The 22,428-nt window shown below is 45.8% G+C and overlaps 1 protein-coding gene across 1 annotated transcript in view; it reads left to right on the forward strand.

Moving 5' to 3' along the window:
- The window catches only part of itga11b (integrin, alpha 11b), a 54,872-nt gene that overhangs the window by 27,948 nt on the left and 4,496 nt on the right, over positions 1 to 22,428 (forward strand). Inside the window, exons 12-28 of the mRNA XM_056281521.1 lie at positions 722 to 866; positions 2,696 to 2,844; positions 3,704 to 3,847; positions 4,682 to 4,885; positions 6,005 to 6,135; positions 6,228 to 6,391; positions 7,439 to 7,578; positions 7,931 to 8,041; positions 9,564 to 9,649; positions 10,026 to 10,230; positions 13,670 to 13,768; positions 14,579 to 14,655; positions 15,628 to 15,711; positions 18,595 to 18,694; positions 19,027 to 19,140; positions 20,053 to 20,139; positions 20,624 to 20,734. Of these exons, the coding sequence (XP_056137496.1) occupies positions 722 to 866; positions 2,696 to 2,844; positions 3,704 to 3,847; positions 4,682 to 4,885; positions 6,005 to 6,135; positions 6,228 to 6,391; positions 7,439 to 7,578; positions 7,931 to 8,041; positions 9,564 to 9,649; positions 10,026 to 10,230; positions 13,670 to 13,768; positions 14,579 to 14,655; positions 15,628 to 15,711; positions 18,595 to 18,694; positions 19,027 to 19,140; positions 20,053 to 20,139; positions 20,624 to 20,734 (2,151 nt within the window). The remainder of the gene's footprint in view (positions 1 to 721; positions 867 to 2,695; positions 2,845 to 3,703; positions 3,848 to 4,681; positions 4,886 to 6,004; positions 6,136 to 6,227; positions 6,392 to 7,438; positions 7,579 to 7,930; positions 8,042 to 9,563; positions 9,650 to 10,025; positions 10,231 to 13,669; positions 13,769 to 14,578; positions 14,656 to 15,627; positions 15,712 to 18,594; positions 18,695 to 19,026; positions 19,141 to 20,052; positions 20,140 to 20,623; positions 20,735 to 22,428) is intronic.

The following is a 22,428-nucleotide window of genomic DNA, read 5'->3' on the forward strand; positions in this document are numbered from 1 at the left end:
TAGTCCAGCCGTAGCGCAGGACTCTGCAGTATGAAGACTTGCGGACGGAGAGGACACGTGACTCTCATGAGCCACTGCCAGGTAGTCTGACAAGTCATAGTGAAAGGTTTCCATGAAGGCAGCTTAATGGCCCACCCATCGCCAACAACTCTGTCATCCACCGAGGTCCTAAGTTTAGCGTAGCATTATGTCACTCAACATTGAATAACTTACGTGTGGCAGTATAAGTGTGTGCGCACACACACGTGATCACACAACCCTTACGGTTGCATGAAGAGACACTTGTGACTATATGTCAGCACGCATCTTTGCAGGCTGAATGCAAAATAATGGCGCCTTGTGTCGGCAACTGTGGCTGGCCAGAGTCTGTTCTACTACTGGATTCATTAAAGACCCCAAATGAAAAATTATACTCGAACAGTACATTCTGATTAATTAATTAAATTATTTAATTTAATTTATGTATGGTTTATTATTATTTGTTTAATGTATTTATTAATTTAATTAATTGGAACTAATTAATCGGTCAATTAATTGGTTGATTAATTAATTAAATAATGAAATACGTTTCCTTGTACTTGCCATGCTGAGTTTGATCTCAGATCACAACTGAGGCAGAGAATAAAAAAGTGAATGTGTTCTTGGGGCAGGGGGGCTAATGCGAAGTGTTTTTATGAAGAGAAGTCACTTCTTGCCACATGAGATGTTTAACTTGTTTCAGGATGGTGTTCTTCTGGGGGCTGTCGGGGCCTATGACTGGAACGGGGCAGTGCTGAAAGAGACACGCCATGGGAGTGTGGTCCCGCCAAAATCCTCCTACAAGGAAGAGTTTCCAGAGGAGCTGAAGAACCACGGGGCCTACCTGGGTAAAAGATACATATCCATATATATATATATATATATATATATATATATATATATATATATATATATATATATATATATAAATGGATAAATGGATGAATGAATGGGGGTAATTCAACCTTGGGGGTCGTCCCAGGTCGTCCTCTGTGTGGAGTTTGCATGTTCTCCCCGTGTCTGTGTGGGTCTCCTCTGGGTGCTCTGGTTTCCTCCCACAGTCCAAAGACATGTAGGTCAGGTGATCGGCCATACTAAATTGTCCCTAGGTGTGAATGTGTGTGTGTGTGTGTGTGTGTGTGTGTGTGTGTGTGTGTGTGTGTGTGTGTGTGTGGGCCCTGTGATGGCCTGGCAGCCTGTCCAGGGTGTCTCCCCACCTGCCACCCAATGACTGCTGGGATAGGGTCCAGCATCCCACGACCCTGAGAGCAGGATAGGCGGTTTGGATAATGGATGGATGAATGAAGTGGCAGATAGATATATGAAGACAGTGAACTATGAGCACAGAGCACCACCACCATGGCACACTGCTTGCCCTGCTGCCTCACAACAAGAAGGTCCTGGGTTCGATTCCCACCTAGGGCGGTGTTGGGACTGGGGGAGTTTGCCTGTCCGTGTGCAGCAGCTGTCTGTGTGTACTCTGCATGTTCTGCCTATGCTCAGATGGGATATCTCCCAATTAGGGGCCTTTCTGTGTGGAGTTTGCATGTGCTCACATGGGTTTCCTCCAACATAAAAAAAAGAACCCAAATAAAAAAAACATGCAGAATGCTCTCCTGTGCTGTCCCTGACCACACCATGAATATCAACCTGGAACTGATCCCTGGGCGCTGAAGGAAAGGGCTGCCCCCGGAGGAAGGACAGTGAGGATGGGAAAATGCAGAGGCAACATTTCTTCAGCCATCACTCCCCGCATGCATGTATATCTGTGTTTGTTCAGTGTGTATCTGTAAGACAAATAACGACGAATACAATAAAGACAGAGAGACAGTGGAAGAGTCAAAATGTGCAACACAGGAAAAGATGTGAATGATAGAGGCGGCATGGTGATGCAGTGGTTAGCATGGTCGCCTCACAGCAAGAAGGTCCTGGGTTCCAGCCCTGGCGTAGTCCAACCTTGGGGGTCATCCCAGGTCGTCCTCTGTGTGGAGTTTGCATGTTCCCCCCGTGTCTGCATGGGTTTCCTCTGGGTGCTCCAGTTTCCTCCCACAGTCCAAAGACATGCAGGTCAGATGAATCGGCCGTACTAAATTGTCCCTAGGTGTGAATGTGTGGGTGTGTGTGTGTGTGGGGGGGGGCTGTGATGGCCTGGCAGTCTGTCCAGGGTGTCTCCTCGCCTGCCACCCAGTGACTGCTGGGATAGGCTCCAGCATCCCGCGACCCTGAGAGCAGGATAAGCGGTTTGGATAATGGATGGATGGATGAATGAATGATAGAGTAAGACAGAAAAAACAGCCAGATAGAGATGGATAGAGAACATGGAATACATTGTCTGCCATGTCGTTAGGTAATAAAGAAAGACAGACACCCCTTTCAGATCAAACTGAAATCCATTGTTTGACTTCATTATGTAAAAATACGCTAACAATAAAAACATGTTCTACAATGGCGTCTTGTCCTTGCCACCAGAATGTTCCTAGCTATTCTACAGTGGCATGTGTGACCCCAGGGTGGGGCGAATGCAAGAGCAGCGGCAAAATAGTAACTGTGTGTTGTGCAAATAATGGCAATATACTATGAAATTAAAAATTTTGGTCTGAAAGAGGCTCGAGAGATGAAGAGACGGGGTGAGTTCCTTCCCCTAAATGTGTCCTCTTGCACATCTCCTGTCTCCTAGGTTACGCTGTGAATTCTGTGGTGTTGTCCAAGAGCAGGCACCTCTATGTAGCGGGAGCCCCGCGGTTCAACCACACCGGCAAGGTCATCATCTTCACCCTGAAGAACAACAGAAACCTCACCATCCTCCACTCCTTACTAGGACAACAGGTACATACACAGACCTGCACCCATCCAACGTCACTGTCCGCCCTGCTGGGACTATACATAACACACACACACACACACACGCACGCACGCACGCGCGCACTACATATCGTAAACATGCATACATGCCACACATGTGACACATGTGAGTCTACTTGATGGTCTAGACTAGTTAACCAGTCCAGATGGCCATGTGCCATGAGCTTCTTCCTGAATGGGCTTAACCCAAACTTTGCCATGGGCAACAGGCTCCCAGTAAACAAGGACCAGAACTGGGTCTGATCAGGCTGCTGCTTTACACAACAAGAGAGAGGGGGAGAGAGAGAGAGAGAGAGAGAGAGAGAGAGAGAGAGAGAGAGAGAGAGAGAGAGAGAGAGAGAGAGAGAGAGAGAGAGAGAGAGAGAGAGAGAGAGAGAGAGAGAGAGAGAGAGAGAGAGAGAGAGAGAGAGAGAGAGAGAGAGAGAGGGAGAGCGAGCGAGCGAGAGAGAGAGAGAGGGAGAGACAGACAGACATTAGCGATATAAATTCACCTCTACCAAAGATAGGAAGAGAGACAGGACTGTCAGTTGCTTTTTTTTCTTTTTTGGGTGGGTGGGTGGGGGGGGGGGCACGTCAGCAATCATAAAAAGCCTTATTTTCCCAGTGATGCACCAGTTTGGAATAAAGATCATCAATTTTTCCAGCAAGACCCAGAATCCCAAACCCGCTCAAGGGGTTGCTGTCCTGTAGCTCTGCCTGAGAGCTGACCTAACCGTGTGTGTGTGTGGGGGGGGGGGAGGTACCCCATGATACAATAAAGAAAAGATTTCCATTCCCTTCTGGACTGGGTTATTCTGTTCTATTCCATTCTATTCTATTGTAGATTGGGTCCTACTTTGGCAGTGAGCTGTCCTCTGTGGACGTTGATGGAGACGGACGTACAGACATCCTATTAGTGGCGGCACCCATGTTCTACAGCGGCGGCTGGGAGAAGGGCCAGGTCTACATCTATACTGTGACACCACTGGTGAGGAGACAGAGGCTAAAGTGAAGTCAATCCAAACAAATCTACATTAAACGTCCTAGCTACCGCAAAACTCAACTCAATTTAACCTGACTAAAGTTAACTAAACTAAATGACCTAACAATAATAATAATAATAATGATAATGAAAATCCGAAACAAGCTAAACTAATCTATTTAGTGAATGCAAGGTCCTATGACCAAGGCGTTGCCTGCTGGTTTGCTGTACAGAGGGTAACTAACTCTCCTGTTAGCCTTTACAGAGGGCAAGCTTCAGTGATATCGTCCAGTGGTTTTCAAATCATGGATCACGACCCACTGACGTGGGTTGCAGCAGGGAGTCAGGTGCATGCTGGGATGTCCACAATTAAGATATTTGTTTGGAGACAGAGAAAAAAAGATGCCCTACCTATCTTAGTTTTACCCATCTCTCCTGGCTTAGTGTTCAGTGTCTTGCTGAAGCCGTTTGATATTGACTCTCTGGTTGGTCAGGGCAACTGTTCAGGGGTGAGGGGGGACTGGGAGGGAATAGCGTGATCCTCCCACCTGCTATGTCGCCCTGCCAAAACTCCTCACTGTCAGGTGAAAAGAAGCGGCTGGCGACTCCACATGTATCGGAGGAGGCATGTGGTAGTCTGCAGCCCTCCCCAGATCGGCAGAGGGGGTGGAGCAGCAACCGCAACAGCTCGAAAGAGTGGGGTAAATGGCCGGATACAATTGAGGAGGAGGAAAAACAAAAACTAAACTAAACTCCCTAACATTAATTTAAACTATCTAACAAACACTAAACTAGACTAAACTACATGAGACTAGACTAAACTCTTTTCTGTTACTGCAGAACTCTTTCATTCTGGATGGAGTGCTGGAAGTGCCTGAGCGGTCTGAGAACGCTCGTCTGGGCTCGGCTCTGGCCCACATACCTGATATGAACGGGGACGGTTTCAGGGAGCTGGTAGTGGGCGCGCCACTGGAGGATGACCACCAGGGGGCAATTTACATCTTCCATGGCACGAACAACAGCATCCAGCACAAATACAAACAGGTGAACAACACATTGATGATTATTTATCAGAAACCAAATCTGTTTAACGTCCAAGTCCAGTCAATGTCCAGGAATAATTCTCACTGATATGGAATACATATTCACAACTAATATACATAGTGACACAGTACATATTAGGACACTAATTCACGTTTGTGGCGGCCTCTCCCAGTACCATCCATGCAGTGTCTTTGTCCACATCTGCGTTTAAATTGTGTCTTCGTTTGATGGCTGGGAGAGCTGGCGCTGGATCGGCTGGGAGAGCTTGGTCTGTTGCGTCTTGTGGGCCCAGGGACCACGGCCCTGCTTGGAGCTATGCCCGAGGAGGTAACACTGAGGGCGGTCTGACAGGACGTGGAAGCGGGGCAGGCTAAGCTAACTGCTAGCCCATGCAGACCGGCAGTTCCGACAGTCATCCTGGCTGGCGTTCATTCCCTTGGGCAGTGACTTTTTTTGTTGTTGTTGTTTAGTTTGGATATATGTGTTAGTTTAGATATATATATGTGTTAGTTAGTATGTGTGTTCTTAAAGTTCTTGTGGTTTTTGGATATGTGTTTTTGTCTTTGTGTTACACTGCTGTGGGCTGGGGGAAACGACAACTAGAGTGTTGCTGATTCCTGACAGTGTAATGATGTCTTTGTCTATCAAACTAACTGTCATACTCTGTATCTACCTGCCCACGCATCTGTCTGTACACTTCTCTCTTCGCTCTACAGCTGTCCCATCTATCTCTATCTTGCTTCTGTCCATCTGTATTTCACTCTCCATCTCTCTATAAATGGTAAATGGACTACATTTATATGGCACTTTTCTTCTCAGCAGAGCACTCAAAAAGCTTTACAGGCCATGCTTCACATTCACACATCCCCACAGCAGAGGCAGCCACGAAAGAAACCAACCTGCCCGTCAGGAGCAGGGGTTCGGTGTCTTGCTCTTGTAGAGTTTGACACAAGGTGGGCTGTTGGATCAAACCAGCGGCCTTCAAATTACTCCTGAGCTACTGCTGCCCCCACTGTCCCCCTGTCTGTCCATCTGCTTATCTGTCTTTCTCCCTGTCCATCTGCCTGACTGCCTGACCTGACTGTCTCTCTCTCTCTCTCTCTCTCTCTCTCTCTATAGAGGATCTCTGCAGCAGGTCTGTCTGCAGGTCTGCAGTATTTTGGTCGTAGTGTCCATGGTGTTCTGGACATTAACAGAGACGGGTTGGTAGACCTGGCTGTTGGAGCCCTGGGGTCGGCAGCTATCATCTGGTTTGTCTGACACACACACAAACACACACACAAACACACACACACAAACACACACACAAACACACCGTGTTTACTCTCACATGTTTCCTCAGGTCTCGTGGTGTGGTGCGTATTCAAGCCAAACTGACCTTTGAACCTGAGAAGGTCAACGTTTTCAACAAGGACTGCTGGCGCGGGGGTAAAGAAGTCAGCTGCATGTCTGCGATAGTCTGCCTGAGTGTGAACTTCAAGACGGGCTCTGGGAGGAGAGCAGTGGGTAAGTCGGCTCTGATTGGAAGTGACAGTCAGGGAGAGGAAGCATACGGCCAGTGCAAGAAATGCAATAGAAGTGCCGTGCCTGTTGGATTTGATGGCTAATTAGAGTAAACGCCTGTTTCTCTTTGATCTCATAGTTATTAAATTCTACAGTCGCTGGTCCTTGTACAGTTTACAAAGAGAATGGGGGGGGGGTGTGTGATTCTGCGCTCGCCTGGTATCCTGGCATTGCCAAAAGATGATTAGAACTTCTGAAGGGATCAGAGGTTTACTGTGAAAAGCTGTTGTAGCTGTACTTGAATGACTGAGGTGTGTTCCACAGCGCACTCCGGAGGCTGAAGGTTTCAGTTCTTAGCCATCGCCGTGTCTGTGGGTAATTGGGTTCAGATGTGCGGGCCTGCATTAGTGGAAAGCTTCTTGCTAACGTGCTAAGCCAGAGGGCTCAGAGGGACTCTTTAAAGTGCGTCACTTAGCCCAGTTAGCCTTAAAGTCTGTTAGTTTCCCCCTCCTTCCTCCCCCCTCCTCAGCTCATATTTTTCGGTCTTCTTTCTCTCCACTCCACTCCATCTCTCCAACCATCTGGATTGCATCAGACAGTAGTGTTCATAAATGTGCTCACACTGGTACACATTCATGCACAAGTACATGCACACTCGGAAACAAACAAATGGATGCACTACACAAATACACTGCAAAGACCTAAACGCATTTATTTGAATGGACTCTGTTTTTATGTTATGTGGTACTTTGTTAGTCTTGAAGAGGTCTTGTTGTCCCCTTCACCATGAGTGTTGCCACATGAAAGGTATGTGAAAGGTGCAACAGTGTTTCTTGCGGTACCATTTTAGTCCACTAGAGGTCCTGTTGTCCCTTTTCCATGTGTCGTTTTGTATTGTGCCAAATGTGACAGTATGCACTGTGGTGCCAAGTTAGTTGACAGAAACATCTGCACAAGTGTCACTGACATTGCTTGACTGTGGAATTAATGAACAAATAGAATACACTTTATTAACTGCACCCCCCACCCCCCTCTGCCGTTTGTCTCCAGCTGTGTGGCATAATCTGGTGTTTGATGAGAGACGGTTTCCTCCAAGAGCAGTTCTGGATGAAGCAGACAGGCAGCAGGTCAGGAGCTTTTCTTTGAGGCCTGGGGAGGAGCGCTGCCGACGTCTGAGCTTCTATGTCCAGGTCAGAGATTGAGCCTGGGTCACCAGGGGCAGGGAGGGGGTTCAACATTTGGCTCAAGAGCACTTAAACAGGGAAGGATTGGCTGTGACAGGAACTTAATTTTTGACCCTCTAAATACAGAATGGTTTTGCTAACCACCAGGCCACCTGTTCTTTTGAAAACGTGGTTTTGTCCAATTCTAAAACACACACACACACACACACACACACACACACACACACACACACACACACACACACACACACACACACACACACACACACACACACACACACACACACACACACACAAAGAAAAAACACTCAAACCTTTTTCCAGGAAATCTGACAGAAATTGTTTCTGGCTGTGACAGGAGACGACAGATTATGGGCGCCCCATAGTTGTCATCGTAGAGACGGGGCTGCAGAGCCCAGATGAGGGTCCAGTGTTGGATGAGAACTGGCCCACCACCCTGAGGACAGAGGTGAGAGCTGTTTAACCTTTGACCCTGTGATTAGTCTACCGTTTATGTTAGCCTACAAAACAAAACAGGCTAAATTTATGAGCAGGAGGAAAAAATTCAAAGCAGGTTTGAAATGGCTGGTTGTGAGTCCACAGATATCCATTTGCAGTAGCAAACTGTGACTCTTAAACCTTGACCCTCTGAACCCTCTTCCTTCGTTGGGAAAAAAAAGCACACTACCAGCCTATTTTACTATGTCCTCTCCTATACTGCTGTAAAAGTTACCTATGACTATTCCAGCTGTGAAACAAAAATGAAGACACTAGTCCAGCCTAAGCAATGCAACCAGCAAACAGCAGAGAGACAGAGTTAGCACCAACACAAAACCTAGCTAATTTCTAAAGAAAAATGCAAATCCTCCTTATAATGATAATCAAATAATCAAAATAATAAATAATAATGCAATAATAAAATAATGCAAAATAATACATAAAATAAAGAATAAATAATAATAATCAACTAATGCAATAATAAAATAATGCAAAATGCTAAATAATATAAAATAATGAATAATAAATAATAATAATATAATAATGATGCAAATAATCACGGTGACAACGGGTCGGGGTGCAAAACTACGTGCAAATTGCATGAGATCCACCACCCTCCTACCACACAAAACCAACAAAATATCCCATAAGTCAACACATCATGACAGCACACACAGTCAAGACACCAGTAGCGACAGACACTTCAGAACCACAGACAGGGGATTGTTAATGGACCCATGGATTTTTAATAAATAATGTCATTAGATTGGCACAGCGGCCTATTTGATATATATGTTACGTTAAATGTGCACAGTGACCACTGGGTTCGTAAATTTACAGATTGACTGGTAATTCTGCTTAATGACTGTTTTATCCAAATAAAACTTTGCGGCAGCGGCAGCCAGAATAAAATCAGTTGGCATGACTGCCTATCAGATTTTAAATAAAGTACCAAATTAAGCTCTGGTGTACATCTTCCTTTGCCGATTCATGCCAACTTTTCATTAAAAGTTCATCTTGAAAACGGAGTGGATAATAAATCTGCAATGTTGTCCTCCCTACTACGGCTTCCATCGTGAACTAACAGGCTAACTATACTAGCTAGCTAGTTTATTTGTTTTTTTCACTGCTAGCTTGTGATTGGTGTTCCCCTGCAGCGGGCGGAACTTGTCATAAAGTTAGCGACAACAAAGCCCACCCATTTAGAGGGAAGATGTGATTGGTCAATTTTCAAGCAATGGGAGGGCCCCCACCTGCCTCCTTTTGAATTATTTTAATAACTTTTTGAATCCAGCAATTAAACAAATTGCTAGCATCACTAGCAGCTTAACAGTTTAAGCTTTTATTAGTTTAAATAGCCAGCTAAGTGCACCTCACCCACCTCACATGTACAGTACCTGAAATGGTCTGGATGTGTGTAAGAGAAGGCACCCTTATATCTTAACAGTTACAGTAACATTTCAGACTGAAACGACCCTTGTCTCTTCCCTTAGCTTCCCTTCTGGAATGGATGTGAACAGGAAGAGAGCTGTGTTCCTGACCTCATTCTTCACGGTCACACTGACCTCCTGGAAATTAGGTGACACGCACATGCATGCACGTACACACACACACACACACACACACACACACACACACACACACACACACACACACACACACACACACACACACACACACACACACACACACACACACACACAAACTCATACAGAGTATGGACAGCTGATCTATGTGTAGTTTTTGTCTATAAATTTGCTATTAAGGTCAGCTCTGAGGAGGGTCACACCTTCAACCTGTCACATCTCAACAAACCAAACAATCATGGATTATTTTATCCTTGATCTACTGTTCCTCAGTAGGAATCAAACCCCTAACCTTGGCAATAGACAGTCGGGCCGTGACAATACATTACCAGCTGCTTGGCTGTAACCATTTCTCCTCTCACCCCAAAGGAGCTTCTGTGGAACAAGGGAAGGAGCCAGCTGGGCCATTTGCCACCGTCAGGGGCCATCAGTGGCCTCAGTGTGTGTAGTTGAGGCCAACAGGAAGAGGGTGGTGGTGTTTGCACGCCTAGAGAACAGGGGAGAGAATGCCTACGGCACCACTATCAACATCTCCCACTCCTCCAATCTCCTCTTTTCCAGCCTCATAGTCAAGGTAATGAGGGAATGGCCACAATGAAGAGGGCTAAAACCAAAGCATTGTCTAATTGATACTCTCTCACTTGTTATGTTTTTCACTTTGCCCTTAGTCTCATTGAATCCCCATTGAAACTGGATGCTGTATTCCTTATGTCAGTGGTTCTCAACTCTGGGAGCCAGGGATCCATAGTACCACTGGTTTTCTATTCTGCCAGATAGGACAGACATGTAATCAGGAGAATTTCGAGCTGGTCAAATAGCTGACATAGTTAACTACTACTACTTTCGGCTGCTCCCGTTAGGGGTCGCCACAGCGGATCATCCGTTTCCATTTCTTCCTGTCTTCTGCGTCTTCCTCTGTCACACCAGCCACCTGCATGTCTTCCCTCACCACATCCATAAACCTCCTCTTTGGCCTTCCTCTTCTCCTCTTCCCTGGCAGCTCCATATTCAGCATCCTTCTCCCAATATACTCAGCATCTCTCCTCCACACATGTCCAAGCCATCTCAATCTTGCCTCTCTTGCTTTGTCTCCAAACCGTCCAACCTGAGCGGTCCCTCTAATATAATCGTTCCTAACCCTGTCCTTCTTCGTTACTCCCAGTGAAAATCTTAGCATCTTCAACTCTGCCACCTCCAGCCCCGCCTCCTGTCTTTTCGTCAGTGCCACTGTCTCCAAACCATATAACATAGCTGGTCTCACAACCATCTTGTAAACTTTCCCTTTAACTCTTGCTGGTACCCTTCTGTCGCAAATCACTCCTGACACACTTCTCCACCCACTCCACCCTGCCTGCACTCTCTTTTTCACCTCTCTACTGCACTCCCTGTTACTTTGGACGTTTGACTCCAAGTATTTAAACTCAAATGCCTTTGTCACCTCCACTCCTTGCATCCTGACCTTTCCCATGTCCTCCCTCTGATTCACGCATAGGTATTCCGTCTTGCTCCTACTGACTTTCATTCCTCTTCTCTCCAGTGCATACCTCCACCTCTCCAGGCTCTCCTCAACCTGCACCCTACTCTCGCTACAGATCACAATGTCATCCGCAAACATCATCGTCCATGGAGACTCCTGCCTGATCTTGTCCGTCAACCTGTCCATCACCATTGCAAACAAGAAAGGGCTAAGAGCCGATCCTTGATGTAATCCCACCTCCACCTTGAACCCATCTGTCATTCCAACCGCACACCTCACCATTGTCACACTTCCCTCATACCTATCCTGCACCACTCCTACATACTTCTCTGCAACTCCTGACTTCCTCATACAATACCACACCTCCTCTCCTGGCACTCTGTCATAGGTTTTCTCTAAATCTACAAAGACACAATGCAACTCTTTCTGGCCTTCTCTATACTTCTCAATCAACATTCTCAAAGCAAACATCGCATCTGTGGTGCTCTTTCGTGGCATGAAGCCATACTGCTACTCGCTGATCATCACCTCTCCTCTTAACCTAGCTTCTATTACTCTTTCCCAAATCTTCATGCTGTGGCTGATCAACTTTATACCTCTGTAGTTGCTACAGTTCTGCACATCGCCCTTGTTCTTGAAAATCGGTACCAGTATGCTTCTTCTCCACTCCTCAGGCATCCTCTCACTTTCCAGGATTGTGTTAAACAATCTAGTTAAAAACTCCACTGCCATCTCTCCTAAACATCTCCATGCCTCCACAGGTATGTCATCAGGACCAACTGCCTTTCCACTCTTCATCCTCTTCATAGCTGCCCTCACTTCCTCCTTGCTAATCCGCTGAACTTCCTGATTCACTATCGCTACATCATCCAACCTTCTCTCTCTCTCATTTTCTTCATTCATCAGCCCCTCAAAGTATTCCTTCCACCTTCTTAGCACTCTCCTCGCTTGTCAGCACATTTCCATATCTATCCTTGATCGCCCTAACTTGCTGCACATCCTTTGCAGCTTGGTCTCTCTGTCTAGCCAATCGGTACAAGTCCTTTTCTCAATCCTTAGTGTCTAACCTGTTATACAATTCACCATACGCCTTTTCCTTTGCCTTTGCCACCACTCTCTTTGCTTTACGCTGCATCTCCTTGTACTCCTGTCTACTTTCTTCATCTCTCTTACTATCCCACTTCTTCTAGCTGACATAGTTAACTACTTGGTAAAATTGAAACCAGCAATGTTGGAGGTCCTGAGTCCAGAACCACTGCTCTGTGTCGCCCTGTGATCCATAACCCCTCCATGTCTAGTTGAACTGAGGATCACATCATCTGCAGGGTGCTAACACAGAGCAGGGATTGAATTTTGTCACTCAAATGCAGATATTACTCACGAGTTCTCGTGGTGACAACGTTATGTCCTCATCCTGCCCTTTCCATCCTTGCTAGTAAGACCCTGAGAGATGAGTATATCTCAGGTCTACATCAATGCAGTAAACCCATAGCTCTGTTCAGCTACAATGCTGACAGTGTCAAGGTCCATTTTAACCAGGGTAGAAGCTGGACCTAAATGAGCAGGAGCCTGTTTTTAATAATAAATAAATAATAAATCAAACTTATTTAGCACTTTTCTAACACTCAAAGTCACTTTACAATAAACAGGGGGAAACAAGACAACAGATAAACATAACACAGACATACAGGGGAGGATGGGAAGGGGGGTCCACGAGAGGGAGAAGCGGCAGTCACACACGATGCCAGCCGTACTCTCTGACTTAAACAGTCACAAAAGGGCAAGAAAAACAAAAAACAACAGCACTGTAGATGTTGTTCTTACACAGGGCCACGTAACTAGTTTTTAGACCCCAGCAGGTCAGTAGATTGTAGAAAAACTGCACCAGTACAGTAACAGTACTAGGGACGGCACGGTGGCGCAGTGCTTAGCGCGGTCGCCTCACAGCAAGAAGGTCCTGGGTTTGAGTCCCGGGGTAGTTCAACCTTGGGGGTCGTCCCGGGTCATCCTCTGTGTGGAGTTTGCATGTTCTCCCCGTGTCTGCGTGGGTTTCCTCCCACAGTCCATAGACATGTAGGTCAGGTGAATCGGCTGTACTAAATTGTCCCTAGGTGTCAATGCGTGAGTGTGTCGGCTCTGTGACTGCCTGGCAGCCTGTCCACGGTGTCTCCCTGCCTGCCGCCCAATGACTGCTGGGATATGCTCCAGCATCCCCGTGACCCTGAGAGCAGGATAAGCGGTTTGGGTAATGGAATGAAAACAGTACCAAAAAGCTCCCATGCATGTTCCTAGCATGTTATTAACCGTGTGCAACTTCCTCTTTCAAAGAGGTGAAGATGTAAATGAATATGCCCGCTTACTCTTCGAGAACCAGTAAAACTGACTGTAGATTACATTTTCTTGTTGAATTCAGTTTGGCTTTGAAGAAAAGTTCAACCCCCACCTGGTAGTTTGAAATGACATGGCTAGAGATCCCCAGTGACAGAAGCCTCTTGATAGTTTAATGACTCATCAGGATCCTCTCTCTTTCCTATAGGACCAGTCAGATATTCAGATCGAGTGTCACTCGAAGGACAGGCTGGCCAATCAAAGGACTTGTAACATCAGCAATCCGTTCATGAGGTCCTTGACCCAGGTATGTACTGGCTATTGAATGAATACTACCATTTAAGTATGATTATATACAGTACATACTACTATGGATGTGCTCATATAATTTGTCAGTCCGTCACAAACTTTGAGAGCAGTGTGGCATCTGAATAGCAGATAGCTGTTTTACTGTTGGCTAATCATAGTAATTAAACAGAGCAGGAATTTGTTTTGAACGACGGCCATCGACTAAATGTCTCATTAGCCTAATGGACGTCCCTGTAAACATGATCACGGCCCCACCTTCCACTGCAAGGCCCCCTGAAGGCTTGCTTCAGAGATGCCTGTCTGAAAACGTTTGCTTTGTTAGCCAAGATGATGGGGCCGGTTATTGCCGGCCTCCCCTTTATGAGGATGGAGCGGGGTTGGGGGGAGTGGAGAGAGTGATGGAGCCTGCGGCAGACACATGGTGCAGAGCACAACCTGGAAAAGTGCAGCTGTTAAAGGGAATCCTGATCTCTGGAGCTCAGACAGGCCTTATAAAACACTCCCCTGTCATGTCTACAGCTTGTGGGTCATATTTAATTCCATATGATGATGAACCCGATGAAGAGTTCTGTGCCAAAAGCTACATATAAATTTAATCTAACTTCAGTATTTGTAAATGCTTGAGGATCCAGTCTGTAAAGTTTTTTTTTGTCAACCAAGGATTTCAGTTATTTACTATCCGTTAATAAGAACCTTCGTTTGATTTAACGATGTGCTATCAGATGTCTTGGGAAAGACTGGATGAACCAGATTCTGGATGAACCAGATTCTTAATGCATGGCTTTGTTTTGTTTTTTTTCCTTTACAGGTGTCTTTCCATCTGGAGTTTGAGTTCAGTCGTTCTGTCTTCCTGGATCACATACGTATTATCATGGAGACCAGTAGGTGAGAGGAGCTTGTGCGGCAAAAATGTTTTTTTGGAAAACCCTGTTTCTGTCTCAGCACTGCCTTCCTTTGCAGTCACACAATTCCACACAGTGACCAGCTCCTTATTACCACTGTTTGAATACTGGGACCCCTCGATCACATCTTAGTGTCAATAAAAGCCAATGCTCTGGAGCAAGGCACTCAATCCCTCACTGTTCCGTTGGAGCGGCTCGGTGGCCAGTAGTTGAGAACTGGCCAGCAGGCCGGTTGAAAGGGATGTGAATATGCTGGCCTTTATAAATGTGAAGGACAGCAGGTGGAGGGAGTCTGGTGCACAGTAATCCCTCCCAGGGTGGGCAAGAAAAAAATGCAATAGCAATTGTCTGCAAAATGAATCTTTAAACAAAAGGATTTTAACTTTAGCATCTGGGTGGCATGGCGGTCTATTCCGTTGCCTACCAACATGGAGATCGCCAGTTCAAATCCCCGTCTTACCGCTGGCTTGGTTGGGCGTCCCTACAGACACAATTGCCGTGCCTGCGGGTGAGAAGCCGGATGTGGGTATGTGTCCTGGTCGCTGCACTAGCGTCTCCTCTGGTCGGTTGGGGCGCCTGTTTGGGGGGGAGGGGGAACTGGGGGGAATAGCGTGATCCTCCCACGCGCTATGTCCCCCTGGTGAAACTCCTCACTGTCAGGTGAAAAGAAGCGGCTGGCGACTCCACATGTATCCCAAGAGGCATGTGGTGGTCTGCAGCCCTCCCCGGATTGGCAGAGGGAGTGGAGCAGTGACCGGGACGGCTCAGAAGAGTGGGGTAATTGGCCGGATAAAATTGAGGAGAAAAAGGGGGAACCCCCCCAAAAAGAAAGAATTTCAACTTTAAGTCTATTTGGGACAAAAATGCTGATTTATTACATAAACATGAACAGATAACAAACATGTCAGCCTTCCAACTCCCTCTGTGTACTGACCTGATTGTGTATGTTAACCAGCCAAGGGGAAGAGGGATACCCAGAGGACAACATCAGTGATGTCTACCTCCCTCTGAAATACCAAGCCAAACTCCTCTTCACAAGGTGGGCAACACCAGATAGTCACACACTAGACATACAGTTAGCGGCACATTTCAAGAGTAAGTCAACACTCCTTATTTAGCCTGTCTCCACCTACTCACCTTTAAAAAAAAAGTGACTAAAAAAGTGGTGTAGAAGGGCGTCCGGGTGGCGTGGAGGTCTATTCCATTGCCTACCAAAACGGGGCTTGGCAGTTCAAATCCCAGTGTTACCTCTGGTTTGGTCGGGTGTCCCTACAGACACAGTTGGCTGTGTCTGCGGGTGGGAGGCTGGATGTGGGTATGTGTCCTGGTCGCTGCACTAGTGCCTCCTCTGGTCGGTCAGGGCACGTGTTCGGGGGGGAGGGGGAATAGAGTGATCCTCCCACGCTCTATGTGCCCCTGGCGAAACTCCTCACTGTCAGGTGCAAAAGAAGCGGCTGACTCCACATTTATCGGAGGAGGCATGTGATAGTCTATCATGTAGTGATACATGACAGACTATCACATAAATCAGACATGTGGTAGTCTGCAGCCCTCCCTGGATCGGCAGAGTGGGTGGAGCAGCGACCGGGAGAGCTCAGACAAGTGGGCTAATGGCCGGATACAATTGGGGAGAAAAAGGGGAAAAGAAAAAAAAAGTGGTGTAGATATAGATGACAATGGTGGAGGTGTGGGTTAGACTGATGTTGGCAGTGTTGTAGCAGAACACCTTGCCCCACCTTCTCACAAGTCCCACACAACCGAGAGAGTCAAGCTGGCTAATGCCGACGTGACATCTTTTGACCCACCCCATATTTTATTGGTCCAATACACTGGGTCCTGCATATGTCGCCAGCATCACATGGGTTTCAGCATTAAATTCATCTGCTCCGATAGTAAGAGTGAACTGGTCTGAGTGACGTCACCTGGGAGGATGGTTAAACAACTCAGTGGAATGATGAGGTGAAAATAAGCTTGGCCTCAAATGACTCAGCTGCCTAACATGCAGTCCTGTCACACATGCAACAGTTAGAAATGCATGTATGCTGTCTGAAAAGCTATCTGAATAGTCGTGTGCAGATCTAAACTAGCCCTGCAGCAACCATTTCCAAGAGAAGAGCGAACGACCATCCCTGAACCGAGGGGGGAGGGGGAGGGGGACTAAGAGTACATCTGTTGTCATCTTACAGTGCTGTGATTGCAACTATTCCCCAATCCTCTGTGAATAGTACAGATGGCCATTTTAACTCCAGTTAATGGTCACGGTAATTAGCATATGAAACCAATTGTTTTCGGCCATTGTGCCACTGTATTGTTTATAAGGGTGGGGATACCTGCACTCAATTTAGACTGAAGAAGTCACTTAGATTAGTGATGAAAAATTTCTCTCAATGAATGTTGTATCCAGATGAACTGGTTCAACTTTCTGTGGTTGATGTCGCAAATAGTAAGTATCTGGAGTTTCTAGAATAGAGGAGCAAATGAGATGTGTGACTCTGATCGGGTTGCAATCCTAACAAAATTTTTCTTGAGGAACAAACTTGTGGAGAGTAGCAGGAAAAGTACTTGCCCAAATTATATTAAAATAGTGGTTGTGTCAGGAAGGGCATCCAGTGTAACATTTTGCCAAATCATTATGCGGATTGACAAGACCGCCATCAGTTCTGTGCCCTCACAGGGTACTGATGGAAACTATCAAATCCGCTGTGGCGACCCCTGGGAAACAGGGAACAAGCCAAAAGAAGAAGAAGATGAAAGATAAGAATAAATTAGACTATAATAAAAAGTAAGGAGACAGCTTGTGGTGACAAGATGACTAACCGTCCGCATTATACCCATAGATTTATTTATTTTTCTGCTAACCCAGTAAGTTTGTTCTCTCAAACTCAAACTTGAATCAGCAATAATTACCAGGATCTTGTAGTTGACAGTTGAGGCGTCTCAACAGAATTTTAATTTTAGATAAATCCTGAGTATGATTTTTCTCCACTCAAAATGATAACGATTTTTTAAAGTTAAATTTTTAAATTTTAAATTTTCATATTCAAAGAGGTTTTTCATTCTGAACCATGTAGCATAGGCAATTAAACCAACATTAGCATCCTTAATCAGTGAATTGAAATTTGAATGACGAGAACGAGGGCTGTATCATCTGCAAACATTATTGGAGAAAGGATATTTGAGACATTAGACAAATCATTAATAGATAAGGAATAATAATGGTCCAAGAATGGACTCCTGTGGAACCCCACAGAGTAGTCTGGCTTTGTTGAAATAGCAACCCTAATACAAACAAACTGTCTGCTATTGGAGACATAATTTTTTAATCATTTGTATCATGAAAACCATACTTATGCAACTTTTCAAATAAAACATGATAATCAACTGTATCTAAAGCTTTTGAAAGGTCTATAAAAATACTGCCAAATAAATTCATTATTATCAAGTGTACAGGTAACTCTGTCACTCAGTTGAAGCAGAGCCATATTTGTAGGGTGATTTTTCCAGAAACATTACTGGTGTTCGTGAAGAATTGAATTAAAATCAAACTGAAAAAGAATCCTTTTGTATACGATTGTTTCTAATATTTTTGACAAACATGATAAAATAGATATGGGTCTATAGTTATTAAAACAACATGGTAAAACAACATCTGCTTTAAACAGAGGAATAACTTTGGCAACATTTAAATCCTCTGGCACAATGCCTGTTTTCAAAGCCAAAGGATGTGAGCAAACGACTGCAATATTGAGGAATGCAGAAATATTGTCATGGCCAGCTGAAGATGTTTTCAGTTCATCTTTTTATCGATTGTCAATTAATTATGTCACCTATTTCCATTATGTCACTAATTGAAGTTTTTATCCAAAAAGCAGCATCCTTCTTTGTGTATTTAAATGCTATTTTCACCCTTTTTCATTATTAGAGACCCAAACCCTCCTCGCTTTGAAATCGGAACAGACTCCTCCTCTTCCTCCCGGAGCCACCCAGATGACAGTGGAATGGCTTTTAACCTCACATACAATGTAAGTCACACAACCAGCATCATTCTTTTAAATAAATACAGTAAATTAACTGGAATTAGTCTCAATGACATTCCTGCAACCACATGTTTACATAAAAACATCCACATTGACAACTGATAACAAGACTGCAAATACACTGCAGAAGGGTCGGATGCCATGTAGACACACAGCAGACAGTAGACTATATATATCACTCCATGAAAAACATAAACTGCACAAAACAAATGAGTTTAAACACATCTGGTTGTGGGGTTTCAGAAGACTCTTTAGATAAAGCAATGTGCTTTTCTACTTATCTCTTAATCTTGCTCTTTTCTTCCATTGATATGTAGATCCAAAATCTGGGTGTCTTCACAGTACCAGATGTCCTGTTCCAAGCCGATATCTGGGCCATAACTAAGGCGGGTAACCAACTGATCAACATCACAGACTACAGCATTGATCAGGTCAGGAGGTCCTGTCACTTCATATGGATTCATTTTGTGTGTAACCACGTCATTAAAGTCTTGTGATGTGGTGATGAACAGAGTAGCATTTATTCTGCCCTTACCTGAACCAGAGATTACATCCAACCAAAGTCAGAACACTGTCCCAACACCCCTTACCCCTATTAATATCCTACCCCAAAACTACCTATCAACACACTCGGGTGTCCGGGTAGCATAACGGTCTATTCCGTTGCCTACCAACACGGGGGTCACCGGTTTGAATCCCTGTGTTACCTCTGGCTTGGTCGGGCGCCCCTACAGACATAATTGGCCGTGTCTGCGGGTGGGAAACCGGATGTGGGTATGTATCCTGGTCGCTGCACTAGCGCCTCTGGTAGGTCACGGGTGCCTGTTCAGGGAGGGGGGGGACTGGGGGGGAATAGTGTGATCCTCCCATGCTGGCAAAACTCCTCACTGTCAGGTGAAAAGAAGCAGCTGGCGACTCCGCATGTATCGGAGGAGACATGTGGTAGTCTGCAGCCCTCCCCGGATCAGCAGAGGGGGTGGAGCAGCGACCGGCATGCCTCAGAAGAGTGGGTTAATTGGCCAGATACAATTGGGGAGAAAAAGGGGGGAGAAAAAAAGCTTAAAAAAAACTATGAACACACTCACATGTAAGCACACAGAGAGACTTCTTCTTCACCCTAACCAGGCTTTGTATTCACCATTTATACACGTCTGCTCTCTTATTTCATGTGTGATGGTGATAGTCCTTTCTTTTCTTGTCAAGCATATTGTATTTGATTTTTATGTATGATCCATGGTATATTGATAAAGTTTGATAGGTTGGTTGATTGATTACACAGAAATACCTACTAAATGTTTACCCTCCTTCATCATCCTTTCCCCTCTTTTTCCTCCTCCTCTCAGCCATCTGTTGGCTCTCACTGCATCCTGCCAAGCCAGAGGGCCTCAAACAAGGTCACGACTGAAGACCTGTCTCACCTATCCCAGCTGGTACAGTGTCTACACATTAATATCATAGTATATGTACTACCACAGATGGTACAGGGACAAAGGACCACCAACACTGACCCAGATGGCACAGGGACAATCAGACTATTTTGACCCAGCAGAGTTAATATAAGCAGTTTTTTACCAACACCATGTCCAGATGTCAGTCTGAATCACAACCACTTACCTGGCCAAGTACAATTAACACACTAAAACCCCAGTACGCATGGGGGTTATGTAACAGGGTGGTAAAACACGGGGTTATACTAGCAAGGGAATCTCTTACAGACAAACAAAACCACAATTTGTGATGACACATGGTACAGGAGCAAAAGGATATCCAGCAGACCAACAAAGTAATCCAATACATACTCACACACACATTGAGAAGGAACAACAAGGCTCCACAAATTATTTGAATTTGAACAATAACATTGTTTTTAATCTTATCGTTTTGTTTGTTTGTGTGTGTGCGTGCACTTTGCAGAACCACACTAACAGTGGCAGCATGGTGGTGCAGTGCACGCTGACCCTGCCGGCTCATACGAAGGTTGAGGTGACGCTCAGCGGAAGGCTGCAGCAGCATGCTGTGCTTGCTGTGAGTGCTTCACTTTTTCATCACCGGGGTGGAAACCACAGTTAGAAACTAACACACCAAAACATCCAAGTGACCTGCAAGGGTTCATTCATGGGGGTTCATCAACATGTTGCAACTGATGGTCCTTCCAGAATCCTTTCATATAGAACAGTTCTCCAGGGAACACTGTGAAGCTTATTGGCTCAACCTTGTGTCTTGAGAACCTCGTTGGGTTGAGGGTTAGGGTTGTGATTTTAAGCTTCATGGCAGCTAGATGATTAACTGGACCCAATTAAATCACGATCAAGGTTGTGATTCAGCCCAAGTCAACCAGTTCTTCTACACTGCTCAAAAAAATAAAGGGAACACCTAAAAACACAATATAGACCTCGATGAATGAAATATTTCAGCTGAAAATCTTTATTTATTAGACAGAGGAATGTGTTTAGAGCAAAATAACCTAAGAATGATCAATGGAAATCAAAATCATTAGCCCATTAAGGTCTGGATTCAGAATCATACTCAAAATCAAAGTGGAAAATGAGAACATAGGCTGATCCAACTTCTGTGGAAATTCTTCAAGACGATTCAAAATGAGGCTCAGTAGTGTGTGTGGCCTCCACGTGCCTGTATGCACTCCCTACAACGTCTGGGGATGCTACTGATGAGACGACGGATGGTCTCCTGAGGGATCTCCTCCCAGATCTGGATCAGGGCATCGGTCAACTCCTGGACAGTCTGTGGTGCGACATCGCGTTGGCGGATGATACGAGACATGATGTCCCAGAGGTGCTCGATTGGATTCAGGTCTGGGGAACGTGCAGGCCAGTCCATAGCATCAGTGCCCTCGACATACAGGAACTGCTGACACACTCTGGCCACATGAGGACGAGCATTGTCATGCATGAGCAGGAACCCAGGGCCCACTGCACCAGCATATGGTCTGACAATGGGTCTGAGGATCTCATCCCGGTACCTAATGGCAGTCATGGTACCTCTTGCTAGCACGTAGAGGTCTGTGCGGCCCTCCAAGGATATGCCTCCCCAGACCATCACTGACCCACTGCCAAACCGGTCATGCTGGAGGATGTTGCAGGCAGCAGAACGTTCTCCACCGTGTCTCCAGACTCTCTCACGTCTGTCACATGTGTTCAGTGTGAACCTGCTCTCATCTGTGAAGAGCACAGGGCACCAATGGCGAATCTGCCAACCAAGATGTTCTCTGGCAAAGGTCAATCGGGCTGCACGGTGTTGGGCTGTGAGCACAGGCCCCAATTGTGGACGTCGAGCCCTCATACCATCCTCATGCATTCTGTTTCTCACTGTTTGAGCAGAAACCTGCACATTAGTGGCCTGTTGAAGGTCGTTTTGTAGGGCTGCGGCAGTGCTCCTCCTGTTCCTCCTTGCACAAAGGACCAGATAGCGGTCCTGCTGCGGGGTTGTTGTCCTCCTGCGGCCCCCTCCACGTCTCCTGGTGTACTGGCCTGTCTCCTGGTACCTCCTCCATGCTCTGGACACTGTGCTGGGAGACACATCAAATCTTCTTGCCACAGCACGCATTGATGTGCCATCCTGGATGAGCTTCACTACCTGAGCAACTTCTGTAGGTTGCAGATACCGCCTCATGCCACCTCTAGTGGTGAGGGCACTAGCAAAATGAAAACTAACCAAAGATCGGCCAGAAAAGATGAGGACAGGCAAATGGTCTGTGAAAA

This window comes from Lampris incognitus, chromosome 6 (assembly GCF_029633865.1).
Source record: "Lampris incognitus isolate fLamInc1 chromosome 6, fLamInc1.hap2, whole genome shotgun sequence".
NCBI classification, from domain to species: Eukaryota; Metazoa; Chordata; class Actinopteri; order Lampriformes; family Lampridae; genus Lampris; species Lampris incognitus.